This window comes from Aythya fuligula, chromosome 25 (genome assembly GCF_009819795.1).
Source record: "Aythya fuligula isolate bAytFul2 chromosome 25, bAytFul2.pri, whole genome shotgun sequence".
NCBI lineage: Eukaryota > Metazoa > Chordata > Aves > Anseriformes > Anatidae > Aythya > Aythya fuligula.
The window spans coordinates 2,903,134-2,916,729 of NC_045583.1; the positions used below are offsets into that span (position 1 = coordinate 2,903,134).

The following is a 13,596-nucleotide window of genomic DNA, read 5'->3' on the forward strand; positions in this document are numbered from 1 at the left end:
TTTTCGATTTCTCTTTTTATGACCAAGACTGTAGAACAGGAAGGATTTTAAACTGGCAGTTCCTCAAGGGTTCATGAGTTTTCAATGCTTTGTACCTTCATATTAGTGTATTATTGTGCACTCCAAGACTTTTGTTGTTGTTTAATTTGTCAGGATTACACTAAAATAGGAAAACACAGATTAGCTCCTATCCTCTCACATGTTCTTGGTCCTAAAGTTTCATCACTAATCTTTCCTGGTAGAGCTTGAAATCATTTCTTCCTTCCTTCAGTCAAGAGTCTTTATCTTCTGGTGCTTTAGTACACGTGCAGGACAATTGCTCACCATACAACTTTGTCACGTTGTTGGATCAAGTTGATAAGCAATTATGGCAAAAAGGTGATTGGCATCTTGGTATAAAACACACTGCATGCCGTCCCAACACCTGTGCTCACTAACCAGCTTGTTCCTGATGTCCATGTCGCACAACGCCTCTGCCAGGATGGAGCAAGCTTCCTTCACTCCCCAGTGCGCAGCAGCGTGGAGCGGGGTCCAGCCGTCGTTGTCTTGGACGTTCAAATTAAAGCCAGCCTGGATCAAGAGCCTGAGAAAAGAAGCAGTGTTGAGTCCTGCCCACCCAGGAAGGATTTCTGCCCACAGAGAGGTCACGCCATAAGTCACAGAGTAGGGAACGTGGTTTAAAATATGCCAGCAGCTTTTTGTTGTTATTCATCTCAGCAATATCCCAGTCAATGTGCACGTAACAGAAGTGTGCAGTGCAATGAAAGAAGTGACTTTGGCACTGCAAACACCTGCTGCAATGAGTCTAATTGATAAGATTGCCTTTCAGCACGTCCTAAATTGGAGAACATTTTAATTTCTGATCTGGCATTGGTGACCCAGTCCGGACTGCTGCAACAGACAAGAGCCACCAGACTCACGCAGGCACCAAACAAACCAGCAACATCTCTCTGGAGTGTAAGCCCTGTGACAAGGGACTGGCACAGCACCTGGCATGGACAGGACGTTTGGTAACTCAAGTTCAGTGCTGCTTCTACTGGTGAACAAGGACACGCTGTAGGAATGGTCTGTAAAAAGCCAACGCTGGCAGGGCTGCCAGGTAAGAAGCAGGGACATTACCGACTGATCGCCAGCTGCGAAATTCGTCAGTTAAATTATCTACAACTCCAGCACTTTTGCAGCCTACACCTTGCACAGCCAAAGCTTAAAACCAGCCAGGGAGCAGCCCTGCATCCCTGTCACTGCTGTGCACCTTCCACCTGCCTCCCTCCTCCATCAGAGCAAAGTGCTAGGGTTGCAGAGCATCTGGGGCTTGAATATTTAAAAACAAAACAAAAGAGAGACAACTGTAGTCTGAAACTTTAGAGGCATATGCACAGTAGTACACAAGTGATCAGGTGAAAGTACCGAGCCACTCATGTAGCAAAACCATTATCCAGCTGCTTAAATATTAAAGAACATCCCAGGGGAATTCTGCAAGTTCAGTAAAACTGCTACTGCAAGTTTCCATGGTGGGTTTCCACCATTCACAGCCACCTTCCTCCAGCTCAGGGGAAGTCTAGCATGACCCCAGAATGACATGAACAGTCTTGAAACTCCTGCACCTTTCTCTGTGAAGAAGATTCTCTTTCACGGAGAAAGAAATCTGAAATCAGGTTCTGACTTTATGTTGATTCTCCAGCTGGCAAAAGGGAGGAACGTAGTTGTTAAGAGACTGAAGGTCACAGACAAATTCTGTCTCGTTTGAGAGTTAGTGAGCTTCTAGCTTTCAACGCCTTTGGTTTAAGTCACTGAAGCTTTATATTTGAACTCACAGAGTGGCCATAAAATATGTGAGAGTGAAATAACGTCAGCTCTCTGTGAGATCTGTTTATCATTACAACATTTAATGCAAAGGAGTAGCTGATCAGAACTAGACACCTTGCAAACAGCAAATGCAGCTTCTGTTGATGACCACTGGCTACACAGCCCTCCCCTGGAAACCCCCAGGATCGACATCCCATATTGTTCGGGAGATATTAGATTGCTATTCCACATGATCTGTGATGAATTACTGGTCTTGGGCACAGCAGAGGCACAGACAGCTCATAACTCAATTATAAGCTCTAATGAATGAATACAAAGAGGAAACATGAAGAATAACAAAGTTACTAGAGCTTGATAAGAAGCAGCTCTTACACATCAAGTCATGGCACTTAAAGCTATGAAATAAGGAATCAGGCTGGATGAATGTTTCCAGAAAGGATTTTAACCTGGGAAATGGAGTAACCTTGCAGATAGATCTTTATGGGTAGCTCCACCCAAACATTAATAACGGTGAAAAAACCTTTCTTGTTGGAATCCCTGATTTGATCTCACCTGTAAAAATATTGATGCTTCATTGCCAGGAAGTGCCACACTGGGCACGTTTATGTTCATAATAAGCTCGTTAGTGCTGCAGCAGCAGAAACAGAACTGTTAAGTGGTGGGATTCTGTCACTGCTGATGGCTGCAAGAGCAGTAGCATTAAGTGGCAGGGGACAGGAAGGTAGGGGAGGACACTGCATTTTCCTACTAGACTGATGAGCTGGACACAAACTGTTGGGGTGTTTGTGATGGCCATGCAGCATGTATTGTCACCTTGTAGGCTGAAGTTAGACTTTCAACCCCTGACAGGGTTAATTTCCTAGCCCTACAACTATTACTCTCATAGTGAAAGCTGACCTTCTAATTTATGTCTCAGTCTCAGAAAAGCTTTAACCTCCCTAAAGGCCTAGAGGTATAGAAGGGAACCTTCCAACCTCTACACATTTCCAGGTGAACCACCACAGCTGGGCACATAATTCTACAAAGCCTTTTGAGAAAGCATAAAGATCTAGGTACGAAACACATTTCTCTCAACCATAAAGCTGGACGTGTTCCTTACGGAAACCAGACTCAACTCAGTGTACCAGCCATGGATGGAGTTCCTACCTCATCACTTCAGAATAGCCCTTAGCTGCAGCCACGTGAAGAGCTGTGGCACCTGTCCGGGGCTGCTTTATGTCTTCGATTCTCCCACTGTTCAGCCACTGTCGGGCATCCTGTAGCATTTGCTGCTCCTCTTCTTTTCTTGCCAGGTCTAGGTCTACACCTAAGACAGCAAAGTACAGAAGAGATTATCAAGTGAAAGCTCTCATGCACTTAGTGAACTTACCGTATGTTTTATTTGCTATACAGTGTTAGCAACCTCTTTTCCATCTTCCACAAAAATCAGCAAAAGCTTTTTCTAGGAGTTGGGAGAACTCCTGCATCACTGTCAGAAACTTCAAAGCTGTCTGACAAAAACAAGCAACAAAATCTGAAAGCTGAGACACTGGTTGCAAACCAGCCTTATCAACTACCAGCTCAGCCATGAACCAGGCATGGTGGAAGGGTTATATTTGAAATATGCAGTGTTCCAGACTGAAATAACCAACTCATCACAAACAGCACAGCAAACTGAATTAAACAATGGTGCAATGGTGCTTCTGCAGTGTAAATGTGAAGAAATGATCCTAAGACATCTTCTGCAAGACCAGCACAAGCCCAACTGCATGCTCATTCAGAGCTCAGTAAGTCAGCAAGCTGCATGTACAGATATCTCTGGACTGCACTAAGGCCACTCATGCTGTGTGCTCTGAAAGAAACATATAATCAATTCCTCTGAGCTGCAAACCACCAGATTCTGGTAAAACAGTTCTAAATCATTCTGGGGATGGAAGGAGGAAAAAAAAAGTCTACTCCAATGGCTTAAGAGATCTGCTTTAGATGAAGTCAGACAAGTCCACTGATACGTACACCTGGAATAAAGACACAGCCTTGCTGATAACAAGAGGCACAAATTTTCCACCTGCAGAAACCACTGCTACTCTGTGGAGAGACCAGGTGCTTCTGGCTGAGGGGCAGCTTCAATCAAACCTACAAGAGGCAAAACTATCTCGGGCTTGTTTTAGTGAGTGGATTTTTTCACGTTAATGCAGTACTATAAGGATGATGGATCAGCCACAAGCACGGTACAGCCCCATACAAGATTAACCAGGCTAGGGCTCTTGGACTTGGGAAAATAATATGAAGTAGATGCCAAATTTCAAAAACAATCAAGAATGGTGTTGAAAAGCAACTGTCCCTATGGATTAATTCTTTCAATATAACAACAACATGATTACCAAGGAAGCTGTAGGGCACTAGACTTAAAAAAATATATAATAATAATACTATTTATCAACTCAGATTCTGAATTGGGAAGTACTGCAGGATGTTGCAAAGACTAAAACAAGAATTAGAAATTTGTAGAAGGGTAGCAGCACATCTGTAGTTATTAAATATAATGCTATACATGCTTGGAGTTCCCAGGAAAGGCTGCACAAGTCCACAAAATAGAGATCCACGGGGGATTTGCAAATGTACAGAAAGCCCATCTGGCTCAGGAATTCCTTGAGGCACGGTGATTGGAGGCTGGGAAAATGCTTGGGAGGGGAACCATACAAGCTTGTCCTGTTCTTGTACTTTGCCCTAGGCATCTGCTTTCAGCTACTGCTGAAGAAAGAGCTGGATGGACGCTTGTCTGAAGCTTGTAACGCATTTATTCCAGCAATTATGATCCTTTTAAACTGTGTCAATGGGAAACTTCTCAGTGGAGACAGATGGTTGTTTCAGGGCATCTTAGCAGGATGCCGTTAATGTGGTGAAGCAATGAAAAAGCCAAACAGAATCCTAAGAAGTGTCAGGCAAAATATCTGCAGCAGAGGCAGAATTACTGCCTTAATGCCCTGTAAAGTTTCAACTACTTTATTGCAGTTCTCATCACCCACTTTAAAGAGGCAGGTTACAATGATGTAAAGAAAGGATCTCTGTCTTCCTGGTCACCCAAGGAAGCCTGGCTGCAGAGAGGAGATGGGCACAGTTTGACCAGCCCTGTAACACAAAGGCTGACAAGACAATTCTTTTCAAGCACCTGCACAGAGTAAGCATGAGAGAAGAGCTATTTAAGTCAAAGTGGATGGGAATAGGAAACATAATCAGGATAACTTTGTCATAAATACCACAAGACTAGAAAGTGAAAGTTTCTCTTTACCAGAAAAAAGCATGATTCTGTGTGAATTTTCCAACAGGAACAGTCGCATGAATAACAACCAGCTCACATACAGACAATTACCGATTCCACAGTGGAACGGCAACATGATCAACAGAGGTAGCAAAGGAGTGGTGTCTTCTTAATTATACCTGAATATAGCTTAAAGAAAACAAAAACCATTCCAACTCCGCAAAAATCCACTAGGTGCCAAGCAGAACACATTGATTAGAGAAGACTGGATTCCATCTAGCATGCAAACCCAACCCCAACCCCTGGAGTCATGCAATCATCTACATATAAAGGAATCCTGGTGGGTCTCCAGCCTAAATCCCTGCTCAGAGGAGGCAGACCTTCAAAGCCAGATCGAGTTGCCCAGAGCTGTACACATCCAAGCTTTGAATACCTCCAGTGATGCAGATTCCATTCGTATCAAACAAATCAACTTTCGGTATTGTGATGTCTTGCTGCTAACAATTCTGCTAACAGGGACAGAGACTGCACAACACAAACCTTCTGCTTCCATTCTAACATTCTGCTACTGAAGCAAAGTTTCTCTGCTGCCACTCAGTCCAGATTTCGGGTCTCTCCATCTATAGCCATGCAGAAAGCCTTCAGGATTTCTTTACAAAACCTCTTTCTTTGGGTTTCTAACTCACATATTCAACCCCACCACTGATTTACCTTGTTTCTTTACTTGTTCCAGAAGCAGGTCCTTCATGGCTGCTTCCTCTGCGATATCAGATGGGACTTCACCTTCACTGTTCACAGCAGCCACATTAGCTCCATGACTAATTAAATACCTACATAAACGAGACCCATACCAATGTATTAGAACTCATGTGCAGGCTTCAGAGCAACTTAGACAGTAAAGCAAGTGGCAGAACAAGGTATTTGGCCTTCTCATTCAAGTTCAAATGAGCATTCCATATTCTTATCGAATTTCAACTCCAGAAAAGTTCACTGTTAAATGCAAGGGCCCTGGTCAGTGGCTCATGCAAATAGTTTTTCTTTCTCTGTGGTTATTGAAATTACCTCAGTTCTTGCACTCATCTAATAAGATTATGCTTTTTAAAAAAAGATGAGAACAAAAGATAATCTGAGCTATCATCTATTTTTTAATTTGTGTTATTTAAAAATATACCAAAAGTTCATTCAGGAACGATTAATGCCTTCTTCAGCTTGTACATCTTGTAACCAACAAAATTCTCGGAAGAAAAAAGTGTTTTAAACACCAATCTAGGAGGGTGAGGTAAGAAAAGGTAAAGGTATTTTTGAAAATAAATTTTAAAACCAACCACCATCTTTGATAAATACTTACCAGTATTCCTACTGCAGTAACTTTCTGGTAGCTGTGGTGGACTAAATATATACATGTAAGTATGGTATGACTGGGAAAGAATCATAATGTGTTTGAATAAAGCAACTAGTATTGGAAGAGGGGCAGGAAACAAACCAACAAACTGGTACAGAATCAGTAGCAGGACAATGCACAGAAGTAACTGAGCCACAGATATTTTTTTTTTGGTTAGAATACACTGTGGAGGATCATCTTGTGAAATACTATTTTCCCCTTATTCTTCTAGCCTGTGATGCAGCCTTCTTATCACAGAAAGAGTGATCTGAATCAGGAAATTACTCCTTATGTTTGCTGGTTCTTTGGTTCCAATTATTCCAGCACTCCGGGTCTTACATTTGGGCAATTCTCAAACTCTCAGGGCAACTTGGTGTACAACAAGGAGTCTGGTATCAGTACCTTCTCTGGGACAAACAGACTATTTAGTGCTTTGTGAGCATAATGAGTGTTCAGATCAGTTACAGAATGTTATTTCAAGCCCTGGAATCAGTAAGTGTGCCAAAAGTCAAATCTTTATTGGGAGTCCCTTTCAGCAGGTTCCTGCCTTGCTTTAAACATCTACTGGAGAAAACTCTCAGTAATATTTACTGTCTCTTTTTTTCCTATGTATTTTATTAGTGTTTGTGCTCACTAGACTATCTGATCTAACCCCGTCACCCATTTATGTCCATACTGCACCCAGTATCTTGTGTTGTACTCAAAAATAGAAAAATGCTCTAATTTCAAGTGGGTTAATTAAGTCACTTTTATTTGCTTCTCTGCCTTTTGTAAGACAGTACGCTAAGTAACAGAAACAAAAACTCTATATGAAGAAAAATAATTATATTGTTGGCCTATCAGTGACTCTGGAGCCCAGGACATTGCACTTCTCTCTCTAAAGTCCCCACACAACCAGAATACTGCTCACAGGCTTATTTACATAAAAAGCAGCAGCAGAGCTCTGCTTCCTTACAGTTCTCCATGGATTGGTGTGCCTGCCTCTCAGCCATCACATTTCCCTTTTGCTGAAGTACCTAAATGAACCATAAATCGTTTTAATAGGATCAGCAAAAGACAACCAGGCTCCACCTTCATCAGAACAAACTAAGGATCTGCTAAAAGAAGGAATGCATCTTCTCCACTTGCACTGTTGCTTCCAAGATGTTGTATGAGTTTCAGAGCACCAGTTGTCTGTGTAGCTGCTCCAAGGAGGAAGACGTGGAAAGTGTTATGAATACCCAGAACAGCCTGAAACTCACTCACTCTGCTATGTTCAGATAGCCACACGATGCCACTGCGTGAAGAGGGGTCCAGCCCTCGTTGTCTTGCTGGTTGACATTGGCTCCATTTTCTACCAGGAACTTCACCATGTCCAGGTTCTCATCTATACAGGCCTGAGGGAGAAAGGAGGGAGGGGAGCAAGGGGAGGGAAGAATTGGAGAGAAGGAAGAAAAGTGATGGTGTTAAATTGGTGTTAAATCAAGTTGAACAACTTCCCTTTGCAGTTTATTGTCAGGGGGCAATGCCTGGGCTGAACTTCCCACACTGTGCACTAGCATATTTCGAAACTTAAAGTAGCACGAAGCTGGGAACTAAACCAAATTAATTTCAGAAATTTCAAAAAATAATTGAAAGTCAGAGTCCCCAGGCGGACCACCTCTGAATTTGCCTGAGCTTTAACCTTCTCACCGATTGATTTGTTTCCCTCCTCTCCCCCACGCTTGGCTCCCTGGAGCGGGGCAAAGACACTGTAAAATGATAAATCTGTACTGGCTTTAGGTATGGCATCGGATTCCTTTAAGCAAGGCAAGCTGTGTGTTTTCGGAGGTGATGCTGTTCCCCCAAATATCAGCAAAAAAAATCAGGAAAATCATTGAAATATCACTAGCAGTAGGGATGAGCAGGGCAAACATAACCTGAAGATGACTGAGCAAAGCAGCCCCCCTGTAGATTGGGTGGTGCCCTGTACAGACAGAATTACAGCAAAAGCAGAATTTTGATAGAAGTGACTGCATACAAATCGGATGGGACGCGACATGGCACACTTGGCCTAACTTCCTTATTCAGCAGCAGCCGTTTCTTTTCCTGACTATAGCAAAGCACAACTTTCTCTGCTAGCCCTACAGACCCAGCGAGCTGTGGACGAGACCGCCAACCCTTTATTAGCTGCTCCATTACCTCCAGAGCCTGCACTTACAGAGACCTGCGAGCTTTGAAGTTGCCAGGAGAAAACCTAGCAAGATTTTCAAGTCTCAGCAGTTCTGTTAGGTGGAATTCCTCCTTCCTGAAATTCCTGGCTGCAGCACGTTCTGTGGCGCGTTCGCAGCTCACTGGAGGCTGCTATTTAAGGATGAGCTGGCAATTTAATACGTATGTCCCCGTGCGTGTGCCTCAGCTGAGAAGCACCAGGCATGACTGGGAGGCAAAAGGACCGTCCGTGACCGTGTTCAGCTGCAGAGACCTCGCTCCTCGCTGCGAGAAGGGTGATCCTGGCCGAGCAGCCTCCAAAATCCCCAGCACTCGGTCCTTCACACCGCCTGGTGTGGGCAGATCCAGCACTGTTCTTCTAAACCGAGCACCGCTCACTATTCTTCATTACTTGCTATGACAGGAGAGGAATTGTGTTGAAGCAAAGCCCCCAAAGAGACAATCCTGTGTTACCTGCCATGCTCACCTGGGCTCCACTGCATATACCAAGGCCCGAAGCTAGGACATCCCACTCGTTATCTGTATTTCAAGGAAAAGCTCAAACGAGGCTCCTATGCTACAGACACCAGCATCCCTCCGTTTCTCTGGTTCACAAGCAGCCATCCACAAGGCTGGCTTTTCAACTTCTTTCCCCAAAGGCAGCTGCAGGAAAGGCGGTTGCAGTCCGGGCACTTGGCAAACGGCACCAGGCACATCTGCATCTGTGCTCAGGTGCCAGTGGGTTTCCCGGCCCTGTTTGACCTCGTGTTTTGCCACACAGCCCTTCCAACAAACCACAACGCCCTGGGGACCAAAGGGCTCTGAGCTTGGGGCAGTCCCAGGGCCCAGCACAGCCGTCAGGTCCCAGCAGTGCAGATGCAAAGCAGCTTTGACCACTGGCCTGGGGAGCAAGGTTTGCTCCTCGGCCCTCTTATTCAGATCACCTGCACAAAGCAGGGCTGAACCCGACGTCAAACCAGGCTGCTCAGGGCCTGCCCCAGCCATTTTCAGGTGGCTGCAAGGATGGAGACTCCACAGTTGGTCTGGGCCCCAGCTCCAGTGCTTCGGCACCCTCTGGGTGAGGAATTTTTCTTACTCGTAAACTCATAACGTTCCCTTCTCAGTTCAAGAAGCAGTTTTTAAAAGAATCTGTGTCCGAGCCTGCAAAAATTCAGAGCTAAGATGCACGTCACTGCCACCCACATTGAAGGTAATACAGCACACGTTTCCCCAACACATCTCAAACAAATCATACTTAACCCTATTGACGAGTCCATTACATTTTAACGTGGGAACACAACCGTTCCGTACCCATTTTTAAATAAAACTACCGTCACGTACCAGCGCGTTGCTCTGACAATAGCCAAGACGCGTTTGCCCACACAGAGGCTCCTTTTGAGGACCGTCACGTCTGGCCAGCTGCGGAATCACAGCCTCGCAGAAGAATTTTATCAGCGAGGCTCTGATAAAGCAGCGAGGCGGGCGCTGCGTGCCTGTGCATACTCACTCCAGAAGAAAGGCAGCACAGCAGCACTACCTGCAGCTTAAGTGCCGAGCTAAGTTCAGCTTCGAGAACCTCTTCATACCGTGAGCTTTATGTGCATTTGATAGCTGGAGTGCTGTATTTACACTGTTTATCATTTCAACCACCCCAACAGCTGCCACCCACTACCTCTGCACACGCTGGGAGCAGGCCAGGAGAAGAGACCAGAACTTCCTCGAGCCACTGGATATGCTAGACTCAAAAAAAAAATAGTTTAGATCCATAAAAGAGCCCCCCCCACACACTTTTTTTTTTTTTTAATGCTTGTTATTAGCCTCATTATTCTGCTGGTCTCCATCCTGCATGTTTCCTAAGGAATGCGTGCTGGGAACAGAAGGGATAATGGGATAAAACCCCACCTGTTCCTACAAAGAAATCTGCAGTAATTTGATTCGCCCGGCCCCTGAAGAGATAAAACGATGACAAAGTGACATTGGGTCAAAAAAAGCTACATGGGTGCTGACGACAGCAGGCAGGGCCTCGATTTCCCGAGGGAACCACCACAGATTTCGTGCTTGCTGTTTGCATTGGTGCTAGAAATTCTCTTCGTGGCAAAGGTGGATCGAGCCCTTAATGGAGCAAAAATGAATTCCGGAATATCTGAGCAAAATAACCTCACTCCACCCTTCTGCACCTATCGTGAAACACTGCTGTTGGCGCTGTGTGATCAAGCGGCGTGATACCGCTCGGCAAATATTTATTTTAGCATTAGTTAGCGCCACATACGGACAGGCCTGAGTGGAGCTGAGTAACGTGAACGGTTGTATAAACGGCCCGGGGCTGAGCCAACGTTAGCAGGTACGATTCTGTCCTGCCACAAGCATCAGTATGTACGAATTGTGTAATATTGCAAAAAACTGTATTGGCCGAGATTCCTTTTCTCCGCTGCATTTCTAGAAAAGAAATGTCAGAAGCTGGCATCCCGCGGGGGTACTGAGCAGCCCCTCAGCAGTTCTCCAAATCCCATCACCATCTCCTGAAAGAAACTATCAGGCACAGCATTATTTGCAGCGTTTCTTACAACAGTTTTAATAAGGCTTACAGCAATAATTATGAGGTTAACAAGTGGGATAACGAGTAAAATGAGGAATTTCTAAAGATCCCCTAAACTTCAAGAACTTCAAAAACCCTATCAAAGCTCAGACAGGCCGAAGGGCAGCTTGCAGGGGTGGCAATGTATTTCTACATGGGTTTTTAAGCATCAGCTGAGTAACACTTACGTGTTTACACAGAATTCACACTTGCACATACATTTGTGGTGTTAATTGCTCCATACACAAGATCACTTTACTGAGCTATAAACAACAGGAGCTCTCCCTGCTTAGAAGTTCTCAGGGCACATATTTGGCCACCTAAAATTTGGAAAGTCCTGACTGCTGACACCCTATCCTATCCTCCTCCGTAAGTATCTGTTTTATGTTTTATTGAGCTTACCTGCTAAAATTAAGCACTGTAAAACACCCTATAAGAAAAGAAAAAGTTTCACTGAGTTTCAGAGGGTAAAGTTCACCTTTTGGTTAAGCAAAATAGGTTTTCTGAGGTTACTGGAGGAAGGAGAAGAGGACAAAGAGGAAGTGAAGTGGCAGATGTGTCCTCCCTTAAGTACTATTAATCCTGCAACCTTAAATTTAGGAGTGGGTAACTTCAGTAACCCGAGAGGATCTATCGCTATGCAAAGTTCTCCTCTTTTATTTGGTACAGCGTTCCTTGGGAGCACTGTAAGAGTAACTGCATCGGACTGCAGTATCACAAAGCAGGCATCTGCCCCCCAGCCCTGAAAGGGAGAAAAAAGTCAAAAGTAGTGCTGCCTTCCCCACGTTAATAATTTGATGAAGCACTCTTGCCCTATTTTGCTGTTGGAATTTGCTTTGCAGAAAGAGAAGCAGATAATTGGGCTTATTTCTTCCAAGTTTAGTGGCTTTGTTTCATGTGTAGAACTGCTGCTAGTACACTACAAGAGGCTAAACTGCAGAGCATAGATTTTTTTTTCTCTCTTTAACTTTTTAATTTCTTCTTTACCTTCTATCCTCTACTTGTAACAGACAGAGCACAACCTTCACGGAGATGAGATAAGCCGAGATCTTCAGCAAGCTGATCTCTTGCCGTTCTGGTATTTTTCTTGGCAGCGGGTGAGACCCACGTACCTCTGGAACAGCACTGCTGTATTACAGCTTCAGCAGCCTTTGATGCAAACTGCACTCAGTGCCCAGAATTACCGACAAACCGCTCAAAGAAAGTTGGCTCGTACAGTTTAAATCCCGGGCATCGGCGGGCAAGCCTCCATCCCCAGCTCATGGTGTTCCTTCTGCTCCTGGCAGGGGCCCAGCATTTAGCAGTTTTTCCATAGGGAGGAAGTGCTCAGTTTCTAAAATTTGCAGATACGGCATATTAGCTTCCCCCTCTTTGATAACAGGTGTAGCCCTTAGCAGCCAGGGACACTCGCCGGATTTTTTCGCCAGTAGCCGCTGCCAACACATTCTTCTTTAAAGCACGGAGTTTACATTACAGCAACGAAAAGGGGCCACCAGGAAACGTTACAGAGCAGCTCTGCAAAACTCTGCCTGCCTGGCAAGGCTTGTTCAGCAACCAGACACAATCTGATCGTTATCTCGAATGAAACCTCATTATTATAATGGCATTGTTAGCCTTCGCTCCTTCCTCGGAGCGCACAGAACACACAAGCTCCGTCTAACTTCTGATGAGTATCAGCAGCGCAACAGCTCCAACTGCCTGCCGAGGCTTTCGGTTTGCATATCTCCTGGGCATCCCCCACAGGAGGGAAAGAGAGAGAGAGAGAGAGAGAGCAACACCAGGGAGCAGCAGGAGCCAGATGGGATCAGGCTGAAGCGTTCACGGCACCAGCAGTCGAGCTCCAACAAGTCGCTGGGTGGAAACGTGCGGCGCTGCTCGCTTGTAGGGGATGCAGCAGCTCCGGTACACCCCACCCTGTGCTGCTGAGGCCTCACCCCGAGTGCTGGGTGAAGTTTGGGGCACCACGGTACAAAAAAGGACATAAAACTATTAGGGAACATTCAAAGGGAGGCTACGAGATGGTGAAGGGCCTGAGGGGAAGACGTGTGAGGAGCGGCTGAGGTGCCTGGGTTTGTTGGGCCCAGAGCAGAGCAGGCCGAGGGGAGGCCTCATGGCGGCCTGCGGCTCCCTCACAGGGAGCGGGGGGGCAGGCGCTGAGCTCTGCTCTCTGGGGACAGCGACAGGACCCGAGGGGATGGCATGGAGCTGGGACAGGGGAGGGTCCGGCTGGGGGTGAGGGAGAGGTTCTGCACCCAGAGGTGCTCGGGCGCTGGGACAGGCTCCCCAGGGACGTGGCCACAGCACTGAGCTGCCGTGGCTCAAGAAAGGTTTGGGTGCCGCTCTCGGATTTAGGGTTGATTTTTGGTCCTGTGTGGAGCCAGGAGGTGGACCTGATGATCCCGGTGGGTCCCTTCCAGCTGGGGATAT

General features: G+C 45.6%; 1 protein-coding gene across 6 annotated transcripts in view; it reads right to left on the bottom strand.

Annotated features, from left to right (window-relative positions):
- The window catches only part of PPP1R12B (protein phosphatase 1 regulatory subunit 12B), a 110,624-nt gene that overhangs the window by 75,346 nt on the left and 21,682 nt on the right, over nt 1-13,596 (bottom strand). For all 6 annotated transcript variants that reach the window (XM_032203280.1, XM_032203274.1, XM_032203278.1 and 3 more), the window contains exons 2-5: nt 7,671-7,801; nt 5,756-5,874; nt 2,953-3,112; nt 439-583 (exon numbers count right to left, since the gene is read on the bottom strand). In XM_032203280.1, the coding sequence (XP_032059171.1) occupies nt 439-583; nt 2,953-3,112; nt 5,756-5,874; nt 7,671-7,801 (555 nt within the window). The remainder of the gene's footprint in view (nt 1-438; nt 584-2,952; nt 3,113-5,755; nt 5,875-7,670; nt 7,802-13,596) is intronic.